The 20,635-nt window shown below is 45.2% G+C and overlaps 1 protein-coding gene across 1 annotated transcript; it reads right to left on the bottom strand.

Moving 5' to 3' along the window:
* Positions 1–10,968: 10,968 nt before the first annotated feature.
* Positions 10,969–13,158, bottom strand: LOC311362422 (homeobox protein SIX6; the record flags this gene model as incomplete). The annotated part of the gene is made up of 2 exons (XM_084482256.1): positions 12,072–13,158; positions 10,969–11,134 (listed from the first exon to the last, which is right to left on the bottom strand). Exons 1-2 carry the CDS (start codon positions 12,641–12,643, stop codon positions 10,969–10,971), a joined length of 738 nt encoding a protein of 245 aa, XP_084338382.1. The 5' UTR covers positions 12,644–13,158.
* Positions 13,159–20,635: the final 7,477 nt, after the last annotated feature.

Below are 20,635 nucleotides of genomic sequence, written 5' to 3'. Positions count from 1 at the left end.
TGTGTGTGATACATGAATGTGTGTGTGTGTGTGCGTGCGTGATACATGTATGTGTGTGAGTGATACATGTATGTGTGTGTGATACATGTATGTATGTGTGTGATACATGTATGTGTGTGTAATACTTGTATGTGTGTGTGTGTGTGTGTAATACATGTGTGTGTGTGTGTGTGTGTGTGTGTGTGTGTCTGCGTGCATGCATGTGTGCATGCTTGTGTGTGTGCATGCCCTACTGAACTACAGTGGCTGCATGGTGACAGTGTTCGGTGGTAATTCCCCGGCACTCTCTTGGTAAGCGGTGCCACCGAAGTCGTGGAATACCCGCTAAGCTGCGGCCCACCGGGCAACAGGGCAGGGGGGCAGCCAATCACAATACGTGTGTGTGTGCCCTTTTAAACTATCAGGCGTTTGTTTATTTTGTGTTTTTAATCCGATCACATGAGCTGATCCCTCCTGATAGCAACACAGGCCAGGCCTGTGTTGTTAGAACCTACATCAGTTATTACTACACATGTTAGCTCCTGCTAACGTTGGAAACATGTCCTGTAAGAGGATGTGAACACCCAGCACTATGATGTACCAAGACCTCCTGATGGATCTTCTCACCCAGCAGCCTGGTGGCTTCTTCTGGACTGAACCGAGCAAGAGACAAGCTTTAAGGGTAAACAAAGATGAGCACCATGCACTGTGGAAACCAATCCATGCAGGCGATGTCCGCAGAGCTGCTGGGAGGAGGAGGAGACCAGTGCACAGAGGGTACGTCAGCCCTTCTGACCATCAGGTAGGGGTTCAAATTCAGGTTGTGAATTATTCATGGAGCAGAAGGTTACACAAAAGATGATCCAGAACAAGATGGCGACTGGGCCACTACCCAGGGACGCTAGGCTGATGATCATTCAACCTTATCAGCAGTGAGCAGCCAGACGATTCATCTAGGGTGAATAAAGTCCTACTCAACATCCTGTCACAAGGACTCTTCAGAATCCAATGCGAGATAAATAATATTGAAGCTGAAAATTGATATTAAATGATTGTTCAGCCTTTTCGTAGTGCAATATGCTTAGTTAATCTCTGGCAGGAGCTAAAGCACAAGTCAGCATGACAGGGACAACGTAACATAATGATAAAGGAAGTTTAATCATAGGATTCAGATGACATGGCAGGTTGTGTTATGAAAAGAAAATACAGTAGACCTGATTTCACAACGAGGGAAATGTAATTTTCTATAGAGTAATCTTGACAAAAAGGACGTGGTGTGCACTGGCAGAAAATAAACTTAAAGTCTCTCTCTCTCTCTCTCACTCTCAACCACGTCCCTGGCAGCTGTGTGTGTGTGTGTGTGTGTGTGTGTGTGTGTGTGTGTGTGTGTGTGTGTGTGTGTGTGTGTGTGTGTGTTGAAGCCCTGTCTCCCCACAAGGCGAGGATGGTTTGCTGAGGAGACAGTTCAGGCCCCTGAACGGGCCCCTGATCGAGTCCCTGGGTCTCGTTTGGCAGGTTTATGTGTATATGACCCAAGAACACGGCTGAGAAATGCCCAAGGTGCTGAACTTCAACTTGGCGACAGCTGCAGAAACTCGAGACCCCAGAGTTTAAATATAGAGCCGGAATATCATGAGCACAGTTTGCCTGCCTGCACACTTTCTCACAACAGTCCATTCACACTCTAATGCTGTACAGCGCTCACACTGACGCTCAAATACACCCACCAACGGAACAATGTTGTTGTTGTTGTTGTTGTTGTTGTTATTGTTGATAGGAGTAGTAGTAGTAGTAGTAGTAGTAGCCTCGTAGTATTAGCAGAATTTGCAGTTTCTTGCAACTAACGGACTGCTCTGTATTTTGACTGCTGCTGTTGTGGTTAAAACTGTATTTTCCATTTTTATATTTACAACAACAGTTGCATTTAAAGTCAAAAGTCGCCATGTATTTGCGGGACAAGTCTACTGTTGCTATTTTGTTGACACCATGGATCTAGTGCGCCATCTTTCGGTGGCAAGAGAGTATTACATGTCATTGTTGGTTCAGAGCAAATTCTCTAAATTCGAACACCACATTCATATTAAATGTACAGCATGAGTCCTAAATCCATACCGAAATGTCGAAATTACGAAAACGGATTTCACGTAGCAATACTACTAATAATGGCAATTATTTTCATATTGTCATTAAATATCATTTTACGAGAAATATCGATTAACGGTCTAGTAAAAGATATATATGCGAAAATAAATTCCATAAAGAAAGTATTTTTGCAATTCCAATAGCCTGACACATATGCTAACTAACTAACTAATACGTAAAAGTAAAATAGATGAATCGGCTGACCCACGACACACGATGAGAATATAGGTTAACCAAAAAAAAATCCCCTTAAAGAAATATTAATATAACGTTTACAAAGATGGAATCAGCGTTCAGGCGTCAAGCAGCACGGTCAACAAACGGATTGGAGCCGCCGTCAGTCTCCCCTGAGTCTCTGTCTCCATCTAGTGGCCAGAGTGTAGACCTGCATGCTCCACAAGCTGATTTCCTTGCACTAAATCATATGTTAATATATATTTAGCCACTATAAATTAACATTTGGCTATCCAGTAGCAAATCGTGAATATTTATGCCGTTGATCTGTTCTTACGGTTGTTGCTATAGTTCTACTTACTTCACAGTTCTGTGGAATTTTCTTCCATTATTTTTTATAATAGTAGCCTAGGCCTAGTCCTATTCAGCCATAAAGCCTACTCGTTCTTACTCTGCTAAATGTATGATGGAGGATCAGAAATTGATCACTCGATACACAATCATGACTTAAAACGCAATCAGGCTAAACAGCGTAAAGTCGATTCTTATCTCGTATCTTATCTGGGAGGCAGCATGGTGTGCATTGTTTGTCCTGTCAATAAAGTTCTCCCAGCGCGCGAGCGGCGACCTGAAAGCTGCAGACTCCGTGTTTGGACCAGAGTTTTCCCGCCACAATGCTGCTCCTTGAGGCTCACCTGGCGACACACGCTCACGTCTCCTCTCGCGGAGGATAATTGTTGGACGAGGGAGCGGGAAATTGACTGTTCAATTAAACCTTATTGTGTGAAGAAAGCATATCGATGATGATCTGCGAGTATTGATTGACTTTGCCGCGCTCGCGGGAGCCACGTAATTGCGAAATATCAGTATTCTCGTGACAGCGCGCCGGTGAAAGGACGAGGTGAGCCCGGGTATCGACCATCGCGCTGCACAATGCGAGTCTTCAAAGGATTAGGAGCCGACTTGAGGCTCGGAATTAAATTTCTCGCGCACTTGAGCGCTCATCCGATTGCAGGATGTTGGTCAAAAGTCTGCAGAAGTTCGGTCCAGCGTGGCGAACTATCCTCCGGTCCGAAGGTGAACGGGTTTGAATGCGGGGGCGGGTCTGGACTGTACCCCGACATAGCCTAATATAGCCCCCTCACCTCGGGGGGTCCTCACGTTAGTAGCACTAACACACAGGCCGAGGCCCCACATACAACAACAACAACAACAACAACAACAACAACCACAACACATTGTGTGCATGTGTTGGGTCATTCTTCTTCCCGGTAGGCCGCCAAAAACAGACTTCCTGCGGCGTTTGAAACCATAGGCCTATTTACAAAAAAAAAAAAAATAATGTTCTGTTTAAATTTATATTTAGACCTATAACTAGTGTTAACTAGTGTTAAATAACTAGTGTTGAATAAAACAAATTGCGTCATGGTCATTGGTCATTATTAATGTTGGATTCATGTTGGAAATATGAACCGGCTGGCCAGGTAGAAACGTCCACACTCAGGACGAGGCCTGGTCTGTTTGTAGACCAGGTGAGTCCGTCCGACTCACCTGGTCTACAACCAGAACAGGTCCCGTCTTGAGTACCGGACGTAGGCTATCAGAAGGTGAGTCCAGACTAATCGTTCCAGGCTCCATACGGAGCGGAAATGATGAACATCGTGCTCTGGTGAAACTGCAGGATGCATTTCAAAGTTCGCAGAAGTTCTGCCCAGTTAATGAACGACTCTTTTCAACACGATGGGGTTTAATGCTGACGGTGTACGGTTGGGTGTCTGGGTGTAATAAACCTCCAAAATGGTACAGGCCTCGTTTCGGGAAGAAGAGGTCCTACAAGTAGCCGATAGCTATACATAAAGGCCTTCAAATACATAGGCTATATTAGGCACGTGCACACATAGGGCCCTAGGGGTGCTTGAGCCCCTGCCCTTTTTGCCTCGTATTAAAAAGTGCCCTCTGAGTGTTCTTCAACAATCGCGCCCGCAAAAGTGCTCGTCCGCGATCGAAGCCCCCCCCCCCCCCCCCCCGTCAACAATCGCGCCCGCAATAGGGCTCGTCCGCGATCCAACCCCCCGTTAACAATAGCGCTCGTCCGCGATCATTTGGGGGTCATTTAGCGCTCGTCCGTGAGTGCATTTGGGGTCACAGTGTATCCAAATCACCAAAGTTACACCACAGATACTATAATATCACAATTATGTACAAACATGTACAGGAGATATAACAACATTTGTATACAGAAACATATAGTCACACAACATTTTAATAGTGATACCATATTTAAATATTTGAAACAATGAACAATATTTAGAAAGCAGAGAGCATGTAGCCTATTGATCTAGGTACACATCACCCTCACATCATCATCATCAACATCATCAAGATCATCATCATAGCACATTCGGTTATCTTGCGTCCATCTAGGCCTAGTCCATTATTCAACCAACTATACTAATTACAACAGTTACAGCCAACATGTTAAGGTCAATTCATCATTGATACCACTAGGGTGCAGGGTTTTTTAGTGTAAAGATCCAGAAGGATTCTCTTTGTAAAAGCCTTTCAGTGTCCCCACCTCTACGTGTGGGTTTCACCTGTTCAATAAATGTGAAGACGAGTGAGGCCAACTGATGGCCGGCTTCAGTGAAATGCCTCGCTACTGGCGATTTATCATCTTTGCGTCTAATTGCGCTATGATGCGCGTTTTTATAGGTCTGTTGGTTTTGCCTAGGCTACATATTGTTTATTGCATGGACACGTAATCAAATACACTACCCCAGCAGTGTTACATGTGGTGCATTGTTTAATTTTGTAAGTCTTGTCTGTGACGGAGCTTGTGAACGAGGTGATCTTTCTAGTATTATTTTTACACGCAGCACACCCTTTGCACGGAAAGAAACCAGTGATGGTCCTTAAACGTCCCTCCTTGTTCCGCTGTGTGGTGTGACAATCAGCTCTAACAAGAAATCCCTCATGTTACTAGCCCTATAGTCGGAGAAGAGGGGAGGTTCAGAGAGAAGAGTTTGACATGTGGGGTCACTACTGAGAACATGCCAGTGTTTGCGTATGCATTCTTTAATTTGTCGGCTATGTCTGGTGTACGTTGCAGGCTATAGACCTACGCGTATCCCTCTTTAAGGAGGTTTTGGTTCTTTGGACTCTCTCTAGGGCTTCGTCGAGCCAGGTGGAGGGGTAGCCTCTTAGAGAAAATTGCTTGCACATTTTTCTGGCTTCCTTATCGAAATCAGACGCATGAGACCGTGGTGTCAAGGAAAGAGACAGATTTAGCGTCAAATACAGCACTGAATTTAATGGACTCAACCATATTAATCAAATGAGATACAAAGTCATTAAATGTTTCTAAAGACCCACTAAACACACAAAATACGTCATCCACATACCTCCTCCACAGTAAGATGTTATTGCAAAAAGGATTGTTATTCCATATGTAGCCTATCTTTCCTCCAGATAACCCATAAATAAACATGCATAATCAGGTGAGCATCTAGAGCCCATAGCCGCCCCTTGCTTTTGTAAATAATATTCGTCCTCAAACAAGAAAAAGTTTTTATGTAATAGCATAGAGATCATCTCGATAAGAAATGCTGCAGGGGGGGGGGGTTATCAGTTCTTAGATCAAGAAAATATTGCATAGCAATGATACCTTTATCATGTGGAATGTTCGTGTACAATGATACCACGTCCATCGTTGTGAGGAAGGTCTCCTGGGCATTCAAGTTAACGTCGATCTTGGATAGTTGTTCTATAAAATCGCCTGTGTCTCTCAAATAAGACGGTAATCACGACCAGAGGTCTGAGGATGCGATCTACATACAGAGATATGGGTTCCATCAGTCATTGCATGCCACAATCGGACGACCAGGAGGGTTTGTCAATGTTTTGTGGACTTTTGGCAAGAGATATATGACTGGCATGACTGGATGGTTCTTGCTCAGGAATTTCAGCTCGGTCTGGCTGATGTAGCCTTTGTTACACGAATCTTGTAGAAAGTTGTCAATCTCCAGTTTGAAGTCCGCTGTGGGGTTCCGCCAATCTCATATAGCACACTTCATTAGACAGCTGTGAGAGTATTTCGGAGGTGTATAGTTGTTGATCCATCAAGACTATGCCTACTCCTTTATCAGCGGGTTTCCAAATCACGCCTTGTTTTTTTCCAAGTTGGGATAGTATCTTCTGCTCCTCGTACCTATAGAGTGTGCTGCTGGTTTCGGACATGATGTTCTCTATGTCTTTGTCAACTAAGTTGCAAAAGGTCGTTATCGCTGCATTAACAGGGGGGCAAAAAATACTTTTAGTTCTCAGTGGGCGTGTCTGTGTATTATCCTTATTGTAAAAGTATTTCAATTTTATGGATCAGTAGAATTTAAACATTTCCACTTTAAGCTTGAAAGGGTCAGTAGGTGTAGGTGGGACATAGGATAGGCCCTTGTTTAAGGTTCGTTGTTCATCCAAGGAAAGTTGCGTGTTGGAGAGGTTAAACACCAGCTGCTGCTGGTTCTGGGAATTCTCTCCATCGGTCAGAAATGTGTCCTCCTTCCCTTTGCTCTTGCTTTGCTCCTTTCCCCGTCGACCTCTCCTGGTTTTCCTTTTAGTCGGGAGCGAAGAAATCTTCCGGCTTGTGTAGTGGTCGTCTGTCGTTGCTCTTCCTCTTGAAAAAAATCGCGATCGGAGTCGGACGGGTACTCTGAGCTTGAGCCAGAGGTATATGACGGCGTGCTTCTGAAACGTACCTGTTTCTTAGGTCTTGTTGCAGGTGTAGCACTCTGGAGAGTGGAGACGCCAGGGGTAGACCTTGCCATCTCGATAGTCGATGGTGTCCCTTCGTAATTTGCTGATTTTCATTTTTTGCGTCTCTTCTTTATATTTCTCCATTGTGTTCTTATAAGCTCCTCTTCCAGCGCCTTGAAAGCAGGCTGTTCAGTCGATGCCTGGCTCTTCAGCTTAATTTCTGCTATATCCTTCTCTGTTTTAAGTTTTTAAATTCCTTTTGTGTATGTTCAATGATGAGTACCATTAAATCCAACGAGGCCTTGTTCATGATCTCGCACCATTTGGTAGAAGGTGTCATCGGTGCGGCCTATTGTTGGTGTTTTTTGAATGCGTAAACCTCTTGGGATTCTCTTTGCTCTTACATATTCGCTCAGCGTAATACCATGGAGTCGTTGTCTCACCTCCTTGGATATCAGGTAGCCTATTTCAGTTTGCGGGTAAAGTCCTCGGAAGTAGGGTTCATCTCCAATGATGGTCCTGCATCGGGGAAAAGTATATTCTCAATCTCCGTATCGGTGTACGATAGCGTGTTTTTTCTGATTTTGCATCCTGCATGGAAAGCTGAATAAATAAATATATAGGCCTATATCAGCATTTGAAACCGGGTAGGGCCTATTTACAAAATAATAGATTGTACTGGAATTTAACAAACGACATTGTGAAAATGCCATCAAATAAAAATAAAACGTATTGATTATTATTATTATATTAAAAATGTTTAAATGTGAAAGGTTGCAACGGCTTGCAACGTAGAACACGGCTGAAAACCCGTTCTCTGTCCATGGTGCTGAAGGCTCTTATGGTTTCTGTTCCTCACCCAATGAGCTACAGCTGATCGGCTGTATTCATGTCAGAGTATAATATTAATAGAATATTATTCCAGCGTGGGTCCTGAGGGTGTATCGTAAGACATTGAATTGTTTCGCTGGATACAACAGCCTGGTTGTCCAGCTGAAGTGAGCCCAGGTGACCGCCAGGGGTCAGCGTTCAGCAGCTTGTCGATAAACGCGGTCACAACCAGTCAACACAAAGAAACAGGCTGATCAGAGGCCTGCAGACTGGATATGATGCAGAGGAAAACAATCACGGAAAATCCCAAATTAAATGTCTAAAATTGTATTTTGTGGTACAAGCCAGGCGGTCATATCAACGGTCGTTGTTGAAATTATTTAAATAATTACATTTAAAAACGAACCAAAAGGCTAGCCGTCATTAAGCCACACACACACACACACACACACACACACACACACACACACACACACACACACACACACACACACACACACACACACACACTGCTCAAACTCAATAAACCTCGAATATTTTTCAAGCATATCTACATTGAGCAGTAGGCTATTATAACGCGAATGTATCAATCTTCATACAATACAATGACAATAGCGTATGTCATGTGTGTGTATACACACACACACACACACACACACACACACACACACACACACACACACACACACACACATACTACTACTACTACTACTACTATACTATTAACACTAATTAGACTTACAGGAATAATAATAAAATACAATTATAATAATTATAATAACAATAATAATTATTGTTATTATATTGTTGTTATTATTATTATTATTATTATTATTACAATAACTTAGCGTTGAGTATATTGCGATCTCGCGCAAATTCCAAATCTATATTTATGTTGGCGACGAGTCTCTCCGAGCTGACACTTGTGCAGATTATTATTATATTATCTGAGATTCATACAAACATCATATAGCCGAGACATATAGAGGTATATATAGAGACACATAGACATAGACACATAGAGACATATATAGAAACAGAGACAGAGACACATAGAGACATGGACATAGAACATAGAGACAGACACAGACATAGAGACAAAGACATACATTACAACAAGGTCAAGAGTTCTGCTCGCTATAGTGGTCCGTGTTAATCTGCTAATAAACCTGATAATAGGCCTATGCCATTCCAAAGAAACGAAATATGGAAGGCTTTTAATGTGTCCTTGAATTATAGCAATAGCTACTTTCAACGATTCTAGAAACGACCCTAAACAACACTTAACTACAAGAGGACGGCTCCTTAGGTCTCTTCAAATGTTATCTTAAATAGCGAACGAATCTAACCGACAGACACACGCGTTACCAAAGTTAATGTTGGTGTCCCCCAGACTAGGCTAGGCTACTAGTTTCTCTGAAGGGGGGCCGGGGTCGCTTCTCTCCACAAACGCCCCCCCCCCCCCCCCCCCCCCATCTTTTGTTCAGGCGGGGACCCTAGACCCCATCATTAGCACTGATTACTGCTGACCAGTTTGACAACCTTATTGACTGCGAGAAAGACTTTTTCATGCGTTCCCTGCACTTACGAACAAAAGAAACGGAAATATTCCGCCATTTTGTCCCCATGATTTGAAAGAAATAGAAAAGAGCCCCATTCTCCCCCTCACCCCAACCTCCTCACAGCCCGGGCCTTTGGCCTGCTGATGAGAGTCAAAGACACTTTAGAAATACAACTTCACCCAATAGAAGAGCTATAGGCTATAGGATTAGGGCTATAGGGTTTTAGAACTGGGTGTTTTTACTCCAGTTTCCTCTGTGCTTAATAACATCATCATTAACATCAAATTCTATTTGAATTTTAAGCTAATTTCAGGGATACATTTTTTCTTAGTAATGCCTTATTTTACCGGGCAGGATAAGCCGTGTATTAACCGACTTATAGTAGCCTATTTCTTTGTTTGTTTCTTTCGATTTTTTTAAACAATATCATATATTTATCCACTTATTATAATTATCTCGGCTATTTATTAGTTCGTTTTTTATTGTGATGATTATTGACAATAGTGTGCCTATGTCTGGATGTTAAAACTGGAATTTCCTAGCATTTACGAGATAGTCCGTTTGCGGTTAGCCTAAATATTATATTATCTAAAATGCCATAAAGATAGAACCCAGCAGCCCATAGCATATGTATATGGTGGTTAATCGGAGTATATTATCACTGGTTTATTCTGCGGCTGTGCGGCCTCTCCGTGACCCCTCGCGTGCCGTCAGCCCGCATTAAGGCACGGTCGGCGCGAGACGAGCCGCACGGCCGCAGCATCATCAACACCACACGTCTCCATCCCCGTCACCATGGAGACGTTCGCCTATTCGTTCATTTTGCAATATCGTGAATCCATAATGAGGCCGTATTAATTAAGGTCCTACATTAGCGTTATCACCTTCAAGAATAAAGGACTAAACTTGCGTTATTTTGTCAACAAATATTTTATTAAGTTATCTTTACTTTTCTTTTTTTTCTGAATCACATTTCCACTAAAGCGCACATGCTGACCAGTTAACCTGTGCACACGTAAATATTAAAAACACCAAGCAAATCAATATGAAAACCTAAGAGACAAAGCCAATCGTTTAAATAGGTAAATAAACATTATTTATAAAACTTTTAAAGTAAATTAAAAATATCACAGTCTTTCAACATGAAATACCCACAGAAAATAGCAGGTTAGGCGTTCAAATGTCTTCTTCAGATTCCTTTTTTCAATTAGCTCTCGTCTTGAGGCCTCGGTTCCTCCCCACTCAGAGGGATGTGATCCGGGGTGTGATCAGGGATATTCTCCATCCATCGTTTTTAGATTTCTCCACATGTGGTCAAACCGAAACAATATCGGAAGGCGGCTTAAGACGGAACTTCCGTCCCTCGGGTTTCTGTCGCCATCGAACGACAGTCGTAGTGTTTGTTTTCCACGCAGGCACTAAGTCTGTTTTAGATTGTCTCTCTTCCTCTCTCTCCTGGTCTCTCTTCCTCTCCCTCATTTATCGCGCGTTAACCGTCCTCCTGAAGCGCGGACGGCCTCGCGCGAGGACGTTAGATGTCACATTCGCTGTCGCTGGACGTGATGGAGATGGCCGAGGCGGCGGCCTTGCTGGACAGGCTGGCCTCGGGGCTCGACGAGTTCCCGAGGCGGTCCGCCGTCCCGTCGTCATCCGCCAGCGACCGCACCGACCCCCCGGAGAGGACCTGCTGCTGGAGCCTGGACACAGTAACCACAGTCATCAACACACCGGGTCAAAGGTCACGGTCCACCTATGGTCCAGTCTCTAAGTCAAGTCAAGTCAAGTCAATTCAATTCAATTCAATTCACCTCAATTCAATTCAATTTTTTATTGTTTGTTTAGTCCTTAATCACCATTACAGTCTCAAAGGGCTTAACAGGACAAATATTTATGACACCCCCCAAGTCTGGTCTGAACTCCGCTACGGGACCCTGGGCCGTGGACCGGACCAGGGGCGACAAGCATCCCGTTAACCGGTTCGTTAGGAATAACCGCATACTTCAGACTCGATGCGTAATCTGATCTCCTGTCTTTAAACCGTCCGAGACAAACACCACCTTCAGTGAGTGTTTTAATAACCATTAAATATAAATATCCGACTAGTTACAGACATTATACAAAAAGGTCAGCTCATATTATATATAGGCCTATTATACTATCTAATAATAATAATAATAATAATAATAATAATAATAATAATTCTTAATAATAATTCGTACAATTATTCGGGGAATAGTGACGGTATTTGCCCGACAATAAACGGTCTATATCAACATTAGTCGGCCTGTTCCCGTGCGTCGTAGAGCCTCTTCTATCCAACAGAAACAAAAACACACTGTTCCCCTGATCTGGTGATACATATCGGTTTTAAAGGAACCATTAAAACATGGTTCGGTACATCATGTTTAGCATCCATCATACCACAGTCACCCTGGGTCTATTTAATCCAGAACACGGGGGATTCAGACCGCTTTTTTTGATCAAGTTCAAACCAGAAACTCGGTGGTTATCGTCCTTATTCGAGGATCGACCGGTGACGGCTATTGGTGTCGGTCGGTTATCAGAGGATGTAAGACACAGGCGGAGGATAACCCGGTGATAAACCATCAAACACCACAACATAAAGGCGCTTACCGGTTCTTGGCGGCCGCTGCTCGGTCTCTTTGTCTCCGGTTCTTGAACCAGTTCCCCACTTGTGTGGGGGTAAGTCCGGTGGCCTGGGCCAGCTCCCTCTTTTTACTGGGGTTGGGGTAGGGATCCTGCAGGTACCATTCCCGTAACAAGTGGCGGGTCCTCTCCTTGAAGCAGTGGGTCTTCTGCTCTCCGTCCCAGATGGTGCGGGGCAGCGGGAACTTCTTCCGCACGCGGTACTTGTCCACGGGCCCCAGCGGGCGGCCCCGCAGCTTCTCCGCCTCCTGGTAGTGCGCCTCCAGCCACAGGGCCTGCAGCTTGCTGTGCGAGTCTTTGGTGAACTTGTGGTTCTCCAGGATGTGGTAGAGCTCCCGGAAGTTGCCGCTGTGGTAGGCCACGATGGCGCGCGCCCTCAGCACCGCCTCGTTCTTGTTGAGGACCTCGCAGGCGGCCGGGGCGACGGGCAGGGACCACAGGAAGCGGCCGAGGCGCTCGATGTCCCCGCTCTCCTCGAGGGTCTCGCAGACCCCCGCGACCTGCTGGGGGCTAAAGTTTAAGATAGGCAGCTGAAACATGGAGGCTGAGCGTGTCCCTTCCTCCTCCCGTCGCTCGTGCGTCGCTCTCCTCCGTCCTAGCGCGCCTCCTCGCGTCGAACCTCCGGTCCGAACGGAACGGATGCTCTGTTACATTCGGTGAGGAGCGAGTCGCTCCGGCTCACTGCTGCATCCTCCTCCTGCTCAGCTCGGTGGGCGAGGGTCGAGAGTACAAGAGCATCACGACTCGACCCGAGATGTTTTTTGAAGGGGAAAAAGACAGTCGCCCTCGCTGCTGATTTTCTATTGGACTTGGCAGATTGGCTGCGCGGTTGCCATGGATGCCCGTCAATCACTGTCAAGTTGAGCCTACCAATCACGCGGAAGGAGCGCCAAGATATCTCGGCGCCTCCCAGTGCTCGACTGCACTTTTAAACCGCAGCCTAAACATTTTGACCTTTGCTTTATGTCTTCAAACATTTAATTGGCTTCCGTGTGTCCCAACACCTCTCCTTTGTGTGCGGTGTTAGAGAAACACAGCTCCCCGCTCTCCTGAAGGGCCGGACAACATGGACGCTACCAAAATAGACCCGCCACAATCCAGGATACATTACATTCTAGAAACACGTTTCTGTTTAGAATTTTTAGAATAAGATTATAGTATTTGTATTATTATTTTTGGATAGTGAGAGATAATCCGTTATTTTATGAGGTCCATGCGCAATGTGGAATGTAGGGTTGTAATTGGCCCACAGCGTAGTAAACAGAAGAACCGTAAGAAATACAAACACCAAGAGAAGGACCGTAAAATCTGTCCTTATTTTAACTGATCCACCGGAGAGTAACGAGGGGACCGCGGGACTGGGAGGCTGAAGCCCGCAGCCTGCCCACGGAGCGGCTCGATCTTTACGCACCAGCGGTCCACACCAAAGAGGTTGGAGAGCCTATGTTTCCGCGAAATAATATATATTTGTGAATCGAATTCAGCTTCCACTGCCGAGCTGGGCGGGTTAGGATCACACACACTCCGTTTTGTGCACTGGCGGGTTTAGAGAAGAAGAGGGGGATAGATGGCGCAGATGGTTTGAAGTGTCGCTTCACATTATTTCATGGTTGGATACAGTGGAAAGTTCATTCTGACGGAAAAGCCTGATATTATTTTCACAGCATCTCTCTCCCTCTTTCTCTCTCTCTCACACACGCACACGCACACACACACACACACACACACACACACACACACACACACACACACACACACACACACACACACACACACTGGTGTGTGTTCAACCGAGTGCCTCCGGCTTCTATTGCATGAATTATAGCCTCCTCGTTTCGGCTGAGAGAGGCCTGCCTTCTGTACAAGAAGATGTTCATTTTATGATATTAGTGAGAAAATAGTATTATTTCCAATATGGGCAAATTCTGTTTTATATCGCCTAAATGTTTCCCGAAAATCAGAGTTGTTGAATGTGTCGAGTGGGCAGGTGGTCAGAGCACTGGAGCAGCAGCCGGATTAAGGCGATTTAAGTTCTTACTAGTAGGCTCGGTATTCATAAATCCATATTATTATGGGTTTAGCACCGCGCACCGAGTAATCATAAATAAAGGATAAGACGCATCAGAAACCAAGAGGAGCCTCGTGTTCAAAAAGACACACAAGGTGATTGTTTTTAATATTAAAATGTCCGTAAATAATTTATTTTGCAGGCATACACACGCCTTCACATTTAGTCCATTCATAAATAACACGGGTTCGATACCATAACAAAAAGTTTATAAATAACAATTATTGTTGATGAAATACGCAATCCACAGCGACCCGCCCGATAGCCAATTACATCATTTATGACCAAGTGATAAAAAAAAGTGGAATTTTCGTTGCAGTGTTTTTCCATGACTCAAACGTCCATATCAAAATGCTGTGCAGCAGATCCAGTGATGAGTGTATCACTCCCTCAGCCGCACCGTGCCAGCGCATCGCAGGCCATGCTGTCACCAAAACCACCGCACAACGCTGCCCCGCACACAGTGGCCCTCATTCAACCATCTCTCTCTCTTTGTCCGCTTGTCTCCACAGTCATGCTCTTAAGCAGTCGCGCAGGCCCACATTGTGTACGTTATCCGCTTTAGGCCCAGAAATGAAGCGTGGCCTGGCTCACGGTTTATTTCTGGAACCGTGAACCTGGCCTTGTGAGCTCATGAAATGCTTTTAAATTGTGTCGGTAATTTTTGATATTTTTCTGAGGGTCTATGAACACGTTACTGTAAAATCTCACGAATAGTCACGGATTGTAACGATGAGAGGAGGAAACCCTGGAAGCCCCGAGCAAGGCATCACTTACACCAGTCTCTCGGACTTTAACAGCGGAGAGAACAACTTTAGGCCTACAGAACTAATTAAAGACACCTCAAATGGGGCTCCAATTATTCACCATTTTTATTGGAATTACAATTATGATTATTATGAATATTAATCCGATAACAATTGCATCATGATATTCGTAGTTTATTGTTGTTAATATTATTATTATTAGGAGTATTATTGTGGTTATTCGTTTTTTCCCTAAAAACAGAACCACCTAAATAATGATGGCGGTTTGTTAATTTAGAGAACTGCTAGTAATTCTGTACAATTATTTAAAAAGGCATTACGCAGTTAAGGAAGCAGCATAACACGAACCAAAGAGATGAAAAGTTTGGACTTCATAGCTGGCAGGCTACCGAGCCAATGCAGGGACATGGAGGAATGAGCTGAAGGCCACTGTAAAATTAATGGACTAAGAAGACAACAGACGGCTGTGCGTTAACGCAGCTCTTTTCTCCTCTCCCTCCATCGCTCCGTCTCTCTCTGGAAGAGATGGAGGAACACTTTGGCGTCATCATTAGCATGTAGCCGGCTGCATTCTGCCCTGGGCAGGACGAGGCAAGACGAGTATGGGGAACGGTCACATGCGAGCCGGCTGGAAATGACCCAGATTCCCCGCGATCGCTGGAGCAGACGAGACGACACAAGGGCCGTCACCGACATTCAGCCGCGACGCGACGCCAGCAGAAAGCCGCGCTACTCAACACGTTCTCCCCGCCGTTCTCCCTACACCCTGCCTCCCGCACCACTGCGATGACCGCTACCCCCCCCCCCCCCCCCCCCCCCCCCACCCCCCCACATCCACCCCCCCACATCCACCCCAGCCCTTTGTCGGAGCACAAACGAAGTGAATGCGCCGCCATTCAGCCACGCACGGCAGAATTCACTCCCACTAAAACATAAAAGGATGTGTGTTGTGTTACCTGTGACCTCCCTGTGAAGCCATCGAGTCTAAAGCACCTGAACAGCACCACCACGCTGGTTATGGTGACGCAGAAACACACACTGCATACCACTTTACTTAATTCTGTAGGCCTACTAGAGTGGGAAAAACTGAAAATATGAAAAGTATTTTCTATTGAAAGTCACAAATAGCCAAACGATTCATTGTTCTGTTTATTGGCTCGGTGTGGTAGACCTTGTGCTCATGCATGATTGACCGGGTAACATCACGACACTCGACGTAACCTCTGGGTGACCCGGATGTCTATAATTCCACCGACATGCAGTGGGAATGTAAAGAGACTTTATCCGTGCGTGGTGCCCACACTAGCTAGGGCTAAGCCATAGCAGAGACCTTTCAAAGGCTGTTTTAGACCCGCAAGCCCTTGGGGGCAGCCCTGGCTCTCAGCTCTGCCTTTAATCTGTGGATTTGTGGTAACAGAGAAGACTTCTTATCCAGTGACCCATTGGCCTCCAGTCTGTGTAATCCAGTGCAGCTCAGTCTGATACAAAGTGTAGTGGTGGAGCCACACACGCCGCACAGCAATCAGCATAGGGGCACGCATCCACCAAGAGGAGAGCTCCAGTGTCACTCCCAATGCTTTATACTTCACAGGGGCATGGGCGCGCACACACACACACACACACACACACACACACACACACACACACACACACACACACACACACACACACACACACACACACACACACACACACACACACACGTATATACACACACAAACACATACACACACACACCTATAAACCGTTGCTCTGTTAGCATCATGGGTAAACATGGCGCCTGACCTTAAAACCACAAAACCAATTACAGCTCCCTCGACACTGAATACATATTTCAATTTCTGCGTTTTGTTTCGTTTTTTTTCCTCGGCGAAGTGGAAAATGCTATTCAATATTCTTCTCTCTCCCTGTAACTCTCTCTGGATCTCGCTCCCTCACTCACTCACTCACTCCATCCTTGTCCTTCTCCCTCTTCATCTCTCTCTTTCTTTCTCGCTCTCTCTCATTCCTGGCTGCAGACTGCAGCAGTAAGTGAGAGATTACAAACAAACAATACATGGAGTGAGTTCCCCAGGAAAGAGTCATTAGGAATATCCTGAAACGCACCTGGTCTTATTTTGAAAGCACATTTACGGAGCATGTTATAGAGTGCATGTAATAATTACATCCATTCCCCCTTTGAATGCAGTCAATTTATGGTCAGATAAAGGCTCTAAATAAAACTAGGAGAGAACATGATGTGCACTCTTCTATATTAACTGTGCACATTTGTGCATGCTCCGGGAGTGTGTGTGTGTGTGTGTGTGTGTGTGTGTGTCTGTGTGCACTGTTGGGTGGAGCAAGAGACAAAGAGAAAAGAGTAAGAATGAAGAAGCTATTGAGAAAGAGAGAATGGTTGGCTGCTTCTACATGGAATGGGTCGGACAATGAGGTGAATATGGATGCAATGCAAGAATAACAGATGATTATCTGAAACATGTTTTCCTGCCGTCACATATTGCCATAAGACCGGCATTACTGAATAAAAGAAGGAACAAAAGCGGAGTCCACTTTCAGACACAAAACACACAGGATTGAAGAGCTCTTTGCCAACCTCCTTTTGCGCTTTGCCCCTGTTTCTAAACTCCATTGACATTCAATGCCAAGTGTTGTCCCCCTCCAAACTCTTTCTTTGCGGATGGCAATCACAAAAATCTCACAGGAGAGATTGTTTATTGTCTGGGAACATAAATATCTCCTTTTGTGACTAACCTTAAAGCCACACTGGCTTTCAACCTTGAATAAATATCAAATGTCCCTTCAGTACTGTGGAATCCAACAATACTTAAACGCCATAGAGCGCTGCGGCGCTATAGAATAAGCCGAAAGCATCCGTCTGGCTGGGAGGATTAATCACACGCTCTTTAGATAAATCTCGTCAGAACGTACACAGGTCCGGTGTCTTTCTTTCTGTCTAATCTGTTCTCGCCGCGTTACAAACTGCCTCCTGAAACAAGCCGGCCTGCGAAGACCAAGTTTACTGGAAGAAAAGAAACCCTTTGACCGACAGCAAGGCGTTGGCCCGCTGACAGGTTCAGACGCTGATGGAGCTGATGTCATGGCCAACGCCGAACACACTGCCGCACAGCCCGGTCGATGTCAGGGGTCTGGAGAGTATGGCGAGGTGGTGGTGGTGGTGGGGGGGAGGGTGAACGCTCCACGTTCACCCTCTCTCTCCGTCACCCGCAGAGCATTTTGGGCCGAGGAAACACACCCCCTACACACACATCCTGTCCATGTCACAGTATCTTGACGACACCAAAAGGTGACAGGAGTCAAAATCCATCAGAGTCAGGAGGTCCTCTGGCGCGGCGGAGGGCCGTGATGCGTGAGGCGGGCCACGGGTCGCACGGCTCCGCCGCCGCCACCGCCCCGCGTTCACCTCCACTTCACATTGTCTCACAGCCCGCTGCTGCAGGTCCCAGAGCACCCACACACACTCACACTAGTACACATGTACACACACACACCCCCAGTAACACACGCACACACAGTAGTACACGCGCACACACACCCCCACACACACTAGTCCACACGCACTCGTGGGTGTCAATAAACGTCTCCCCTAGCGATTGCCTTTGCTCTTTTTGCTGCACTGCTGCAGCTTTTTCAATAGTGACCTTTAGATGATGTGGGGGGGGGGGTTGTTTCTGGTGTAGTGTGTTGTGTGAAGGGTGTAACGTGCATGGGAAACAATAGTGGATCATTTTATGCTGTAAGGAAAGTGTATTAATGAAGTATTACAGAGTCCTCAATACACATACTTGTGTTTGTTTCTTTACTCTAACGACACTTTAACAGTTGTAAAGGATGTAAACAAGGGGAGCAATTGTGTTGGTCAGGTCTGGCGCTGACTCAGAGTCTGCGTGGTGGCGTGACTTCACCCTGAGGTCACCCTCACTCTCCCAAGTGGTGCCCTCATCAACTGACGATCCCCTGGAGGTTGCACGCTTTAATGGAAGAAGATATGGAAAAGGATGGCAGGAAGAGGGAGTGAAGGGGAGCGGAGGGATCGTACCCACGGTCAGGGCTGCAGAGGAGAACGTGCGGCCTATAGAGGGCAGACCGCCTAGCGACCATCTCGGCTTTGCCTGTGAGCCATCGTGAGGCGGATGTTGTGCAGAGCGTATCCGATCGATGGCGTGGGACGCGAGACGTTTGCAACATGGGAACGAGGAAGGAGGTGAAAAGAATGTCTTAGCCAATGTATTTTCTGTTACAGTGCACATGTTTGCATAAAAGGAAATGCAAGAAAATGCATCAAGAGTAGAAAAATATAGAATTTTAAAATGTTGTTGACGGTAGCCTAGTCCTGGGCTACTAGGTCATAGTAGACCTCAGAGAGTCTGGGCTCGGTCTAATAGTATTATTTCTTTGGAAGGTTCCTAACAGTTTGAAATGACCCGGAAGTATCGAAGTGGCAGACTTGATAAGAGCCGTCTGAATTCTCTGGAGCTGCAGTCGAATAGTCTTTTTTGCTTAAGAAGGTAAGCAACCTATAAGTGAAATGACCCTGAAGGGGCCACCATGATAAGAGCTGTTTGAATTCTCTAATTGCTAAAAAAAAAGGTGCTTGAATGCCTCCTTTCTTATCTCCTTTAAAATAGGATACACTGGAGCATTCTTTTTCAAATAAAAGGAGATAATGCCATCCCACAACTCCCTGCGGAAGCAACATTTAAAGAAACGCACCATTCTGCCATTCACTGACCCAAATGACCAACATGGCCAACAATTATTTTCATATAACCATACAAATTGGGATTCATGTTGATAAATATGAGAGCAGAGAAGGGTGAGTAACCATTCTCAATGTGACAACCATTTCGTTTGTCACTATTTCAACAACCGGGTCGTCCACGTTTATACAGAAACAACATGGTAAAAACTCATGGGTCGAGTTATCCAAGATGCACTTTTCGTAGTCCATCTTTGGAACTTTGTAGCTCCCCGCTGCAGACTCACGTCATTACATCCACCTCGCATAATTACGTCACGTAGGCTAGCGTTTAAAGTGCAGTCGGGTCCTCGTTCCCTGTTACATTTAAAAATATTCTACCGAAGAACAATAGATTCGCGCAAGTAGACAAATCTTTCAGAAAGGGATTTTAATAAGTGTATTTCTATAGTGGCTAGTCTACAGGGTGTTGATTTGAAAACTTACAGAAACATGTTGACCTGCTTACTGGCAGAACTCTTCCATAACCGCCACACCTGGGCCGCTATTATGACTGCGAGATGACGTGCTTCTCTTATCGCGAGAGCCATTATCTAGCCTAAATCGAGTTTAGACGATGAATGTCTTTGCTGATTCCCAAGAAATACCTCGGGAATCTCCTCATGTAGTGTGCAGTTGTAAACATGAAACGCATATTACTATGCGTTTCATGAATAAAAGCAGCAGTATCAGGCACAGCATAAACCTTGAAGATTAGCAGTATTTGAGTAAAGGGAATATCAACTGACTAGGAGATATATACATGATGTCAATAACGCCTCCATTTCCATTTTCCTTTCCTCCAAGTATAGCTGCGTAAGGATTTTATTGGCAGTCATGATCTTGGTCATTGTTTAGACATTAAAAATACATCATATTTGTTATTATGAGGAGACATTGTTGTGTTTGTAACGGCCACAAAGTTTTGATTAGCCTTAGG

This window comes from Micromesistius poutassou (assembly GCF_964030765.1).
Source record: "Micromesistius poutassou genome assembly, chromosome: 17".
In the NCBI taxonomy this organism is placed as follows: domain Eukaryota; kingdom Metazoa; phylum Chordata; class Actinopteri; order Gadiformes; family Gadidae; genus Micromesistius; species Micromesistius poutassou.
Note: the sequence above shows the minus strand (reverse complement) of the source record. Positions and strands in the feature narration are given on the sequence as shown.